This window comes from Sardina pilchardus, chromosome 22 (genome assembly GCF_963854185.1).
Source record: "Sardina pilchardus chromosome 22, fSarPil1.1, whole genome shotgun sequence".
Lineage (NCBI taxonomy): Eukaryota > Metazoa > Chordata > Actinopteri > Clupeiformes > Clupeidae > Sardina > Sardina pilchardus.
In genome coordinates, this window is record NC_085015.1 from 6,444,674 (window position 1) to 6,450,599 (window position 5,926).

The 5,926-nt window shown below is 45.8% G+C and overlaps 1 protein-coding gene across 1 annotated transcript in view; it reads left to right on the plus strand.

Moving 5' to 3' along the window:
- Positions 1-1,678, plus strand: part of LOC134070250 (C1q-related factor-like) — an 8,854-nt gene extending 7,176 nt beyond the window's left edge. Inside the window, exon 2 of the mRNA XM_062526534.1 lies at positions 1,492-1,678. Coding sequence (XP_062382518.1) covers positions 1,492-1,671 — 180 coding nt within the window. The 3' untranslated portion in view covers positions 1,672-1,678. The remainder of the gene's footprint in view (positions 1-1,491) is intronic.
- The last annotated feature ends 4,248 nt before the right edge of the window (positions 1,679-5,926 follow it).

The following is a 5,926-nucleotide window of genomic DNA, read 5'->3' on the forward strand; positions in this document are numbered from 1 at the left end:
TCCTATAGGATTTAGAAAGATGCGATTGTCCAAAAAAAAGAGAAAAAATACAAAATCTGATTGGAATCCTATAGGATTGTCAATCCTATAGGATCCTATTGTTATCTGATTGGAATCCTACAGGACTTTTTGATAAGTGAAGCACAACAATCCTCCCACATGTGTGTTGACGCAATTCTCATCCCACGTTGTGTGCACAGTATACAGGTGGGGAAGCACGTCATGCCCTTTAGGCTCGGACTGTACCTCCACAGGTGAAGTGGCGTAAAAATAGTACGCTGTCGCTATCACACCTGCTGTGGCCAGTTGCGTTGGTTACAGTTGAAGCTAATTGTAGCAGCAGACGCGTTGGTTACAGTTGAAGCTAATTGTAGCAGCAGACGCGTTGGTTACAGTTGAAGCTAATTGTAGCAGCAGACGCGTTGGTTACAGTTGAAGCTAATTGTAGCAGCAGACGCGTTGGTTACAGTTGAAGCTAATTGTAGCAGCAGACGCGTTGGTTACAGTTGAAGCTAATTGTAGCAGCAGACGCGTTGGTTACAGTTGAAGCTAATTGTAGCAGCAGACGCGTTGGTTACAGTTGAAGCTAATTGTAGCAGCAGACGCGTTGGTTACAGTTGAAGCTAATTGTAGCAGCAGACGCGTTGGTTACAGTTGAAGCTAATTGTAGCAGCAGACGCGTTGGTTACAGTTGAAGCTAATTGTAGCAGCGGACGCGTTGGTTACAGTTGAAGCTAATTGTAGCAGCAGACGCTCCATGAACAGAGCGCTTCAGCTCCGTGCCCAGCGCAGCCGAGCTTTTAGATCAGTTGGGAACGATTCCGTTTCATTAGGGTCAGTCAAGACGGCGCTCCACTTGAGGCTTGTATGAAATCATCAGCATTAGCAGCACTTTTCTTTAGCGCCGTGACAAAGTACTGAGTGGCTCATTAGCCCCAGAGCCAGCTGTACTCTCTCAACACACAACAACAGCTTTACCCTCTCAACACACAACAGAGAGAGGGCCTATGGAGATCACATACATCTTCAAATGCCACTGCACTGCACTACACTGTAGGTTACTGGACAGAGAGAAACACATGGCCACTCTAGAGCTTCGCGCGTTGATATATGTGGCGTACAAACTGCACAGGATGTTGTTGTTTTGTTGAGAACTTGTTTAGATCTCACAGCTTTGTGCCTTTCAAAATGTTATGTTTTCTGAACTTTTAAAAGTGTGATAGTGGGAATTACTTGACTTGACTACGTTGACTTGATTACGTGACTTGAGATACACAAAATAAATGTTTGTTTGTTTTTTTTAAGTTATTTTTTTAGATACAGGTCAATTCAAAGTAATGAAAACAATCATATCTTTATCATATCTTTTTTTTCCTATTTCTGATACAGTGCTTGGGCCCAAAACTAGATTTCCATCAACAAATCAAAGAGTAATCACGTGTGTGTGTGTGTGTGTGTGTGTGTGTTTTCCCTGTACGTGTGTGCCCTCAGGTGCGTGCCAGCTCGATCGCCCAGGACCAGGACCAGAGCTACGACTACGCCTCCAACAGCGTGGTGCTCCACCTGGACGCGGGCGACGAGGTCTTCATCAAGCTGGACGGCGGCAAGGCTCACGGCGGCAACAGCAACAAGTACAGCACCTTCACCGGCTTCATCCTCTTCGCCGACTAGACTAGAGCACGGCAGAGTCTATGTGTATGGGGGGCAGGAGTGGGGGGGTGGGAGGGGTGGGTTTTGGGGTGGGGGGGGGGGGGGGGGGGGTTAAGAATTAAGAGGGGACGAGTGTTGTGAAAGAGGTGGACATTTGGGGTACATTCTGATTAGAGCATTGGTGGGTCGTTGGGGCTGAACTTGGGAGGGTATAGGGGCTGGGAGGGGATAGACTGTCTTGCTCTTGTTCATGTGTCATATGAAAATGGACAGAGACGCATCTCTGGTTTCATCCATCATGTTCAGGACTGTTGGAGGGCGGTGGTGGTGGTGGTGGGATGCTAAGGGCCATGGGGTAGCCTTTCCTTCCCCCAACGCAGCGATGTTTGTTTGGGGGAGAAGGTCAGAGAAGCCTGCTCTAATCTCCACCATTTCCACTAAGCCGTCTTGGCTTGAGAGGGGCGGACAGAGAGAGTCCACGCTGCTAAGGAGATTCAGGGAGTCTGGCCGCGTGAAGCGAGTATTATGTACACAAAGATATCTTCGTCTTTGGTTCTCAGCTCTGTCACTGACTCTGAGCTAAAGTGTTTTAGCGCTCAGAGGGAAAAATGGTCAATCATTTTGTGAAGTTGAAAATAACCTTAAGTGATATATTCTGGCACCATGTTCTGACCCTGATACAAAAAGTGATACGAATACCCAACCTGTACCCCCACCCTCTTTGTCTCCTCATACTGCCATTGTCATCTGTGTCATCCTTTTGTGAGTGATATAACTGTGGCAGAAACCACATGAAGTATCTGTGATATGTGAAGGCTTTCCCCCGAACCTGACCCCGTGTCTCCGATGCAAGTGTAAAGCAGCATTCACACCAAGAACAATAACTATAACGATAACGATAACAATAACTGTAACGATGACCATAAAAATAAAAGGGTTCACTGACCAACGATAAAAAAGATCTCTCCTCATATTAATGAATGTGATGGCTAAAAAGTGATGGGTTCTGATTGGCTTTTAGATTTGGATCATTCTCAAAATCAGTCTGAAAGTGATCCCTGACAATATCGTTGTTCATGTCGTTATCGTTATAACTTATGTGTGAATGTCGTCATTCATATTAACGAGAGCGATATTTGTTTGTAGTTATTGTTATATGTAAGGGTGCCTTAGACTGTGGACATAATTATTCTGTGCACTTTCATTTTGACTGTCAAACCCTCCCCTGTGAAGAACTACATTCAATAGCAGCCTAGGACATGGATTGGCGGTAAACCAATCAGTGGCTGAGGAAGTTGGTGTGCCGTCCAATGGGGTGTGTGGAGAGGGCGGGACTTGGAGGAGTAGCGCGAAAAAGGACAAGGATGGAAGATGGCAGCCTCCGTGGACTAGACACGTTAGCTAAGTAAGCCTGAAGAAAGTGAACTTATTTTACCGAGTTGCATATATATTTGCTAAGTTTAGTGTAAAGTAGTGTTATTGTGTCCCTGTGGTGGACGAAGAATATCTGGAGCGGTCGTGTCACAGAGAAGAATAGACTTCAATCAACTTTGCGTCGTTGCTGTTCAGAAAGTGTATGACGTCGTAGCGTGAGGAGGAATTGCCTCACTAGTTATTTTACTGTGAAGTTAAACTAGCTTTAGAGAATATCATATTAGTGTCGTCGTTCTGCTGGATCGACGTTGGACGCTTCATCCTGCCAGCTTGTACGAGAAACCAGCGCTTCTCCCTGTCATCTGTCCCTCCTCTCTCCCACCCCCGCGGCACTCTCGGTGTGGTCTGTGAGTATTCCCTGCCACATGAGACTCTCCACTCCAGTCACTGACAAGACGTGCATCCCGTGAACAATACTTTTTGTATGGAACACTTTTACGTGACCATCTAGTGGCTTGACACTGAGTGAACACTTAACGAAACAGTGACAACAGTGATCAGCAGTGAGAATACTCGTGACTTTTGTGATACTGGCGTTTTGCCTGCAAGGGTATTTACAATGTGTTACGTGCTATTGATGTTATGATGTATGGATGGGGGTTTACTGAATATAAATGCCTGTTTTGAGAGTGTTGTTAAGACCTACTGGTTATGGTGAGCTATACTTATGAAGTACGTTAGGGAGCTTATGTGATTTACAATTACTACTGTCATTATTTGGGTTTTCTACTTCAAATGGGTAACTGTTTGTGTTAGGTGCTCCTCATTTTCAGTTTGATAAATTCCGGAGTAAGGCTTCATTTATGTGTAGATCTAAGGATCTAAGGATAGGACGTTTTCATTTTCAAAGAGTTCAATTGTAGTTAAAGCAATAGAGAAATAAAAGGTAACTTTTCTATACCACAACATGAGTGTGCTGGAGTGAGGTTACATTATGGCGTCACGAACAGGATATTTACCTAATCAAAACCCCTCACTACTATTCTTAGACTTATTAGCCTTTGTTAGTGCCATTCAGAAGTAGGGTCTCAGTCATCAGGCTACAGTCATGGATGCCTTGAAGAAACAATTTGAAGAGCTGCAAGGAAAATTTGAAGAGCAGTCGAAACACATGAGGGAACAGGCGCAGTTACTTGCGCAGGCAAGAAGTGACCAAAGGGATGCAATGGAAATGGCAAAGGTGGTCATTGAGCAGAAAACCCCCACTACAGTATACATACAAAGAGACAGAAAATGTCCAGACTTTAGTGGTGCACAAAAAGAAGGGGAAATGTGCATTGAGGAATGGATCACAGCTGTTAAGTCCCACTTTTCAGTATGTAAAATTCCAGATGAGGACAAAGTTGAATTAATCAGACAACATGTGAAAGGGGAGGCCAAGGTAACTGTAAAACTGAGAGTCAAAGATGATGAGACTGACATTGGAAATGTTTTCAAGATGCTAGAAGAAGTTTATGGGGATAAAGTTCCAGTGGGCATTAGGCTGAGGGAATTTTATGACCGGAAACAAGCAGCAGCTGAGCGGATACGAGCTTACGGGTACGAATTAGAGGAGAAACTTCGCCGTCTAAAGCGTCGTGATCCAAAATGCATCTCGGACACTGATGTCATGTTGAAAGAGCAGTTTGTCCTTGGCCTCAAAGATGATAACCTCAGAAGAGAAATAAAGAGACAGGCAAAAGAACAGTCAGGGCTAACATTTCAGGAGTTGATGAAAGCAGCAATTGATTGGTCAGAGGAGGAGGAGACCTCCCAAACCACACGTGACAAAAGCCATACTCGTAGCACCGTAAATAGTGTAGCCACTGAAGACACACCCTCAGCATTGACATTACAGTCTCTACATGAAGCAATCCAGAAATTAGCTGCGAGACAGGAAGAACTTTACAGCGTAGTACAGAGGCCTGAAAAGCATGTAACCGTTAGGCCTAAACAGCAAAGACCCCCACAGAGGGACGAGTTGGGACAGCTGATATGCTACAACTGTGGGGAGCCAGGACATATAAGCAGGGAATGTCGGATGGGCCAGGGGAAACGGCGCCAAGCTAATGCTATCATATCGGATGTGTCCGGGGGCGATCAAGATGGTCAGGCTGAGGGAGCTATCAAAACAGCAACCGGGGGGGCTATCAATCCAGCATCCACACTCGTGACTGAGCAGAGAGCTACACCAATGGGTGCCTTTGGCAACTGTTTCACGGTTGATGTCAGCATAGATGGTGTTAAGACATGCTGCTTGCTTGACACAGGCTCGGAGGTTACCACGATGTCTGAGGACCATTTCAAAAAGCACTTTAGAGGAAAGGCATTGTCCCCAGCAAAATGGGTCAAGTTGACAGCGGCCAACGGGCTGGATATTCCGGTTTTGGGCTGTTTGTACACAGACGTTGAGTGTTTTGGGAAGAAACTAACCGGGAAGTGTGTGTTCGTGCTGCGAGATGACACAACCAGGGGGAAGGCGTCTAGTCAGGTACCTGGCATCTTGGGCATGAATGTCCTTTGTGACCTGCGCAGTCTTTTTAATGACATGCACGGAGTGCAGATGATGGATCGCCACAACGAGTCTTCTGGAGTGGGAAATTTGCACCGTGTGTTTGTACAGATGGCAAAGGAAGAACAGTTTGTTGGCCCCAAAGGCAAGATTGGCTATGTTAAAGTTGCCGGTCGTCAAGCTGTCGTGGTACCCCCACTAAGTGAAGTCGTTATTGAGGGCCTTTGCAGAATTCCTCCGAAAGTTCACAGCCAGGTGTTAGTTGAGGCTTCCCCAACTATCAGCATGCCTCATGGGCTGTTAGTTGCGAATGTCCTGACTCATGCGGTAAAGGGAAAGGTGTCAGTGCGT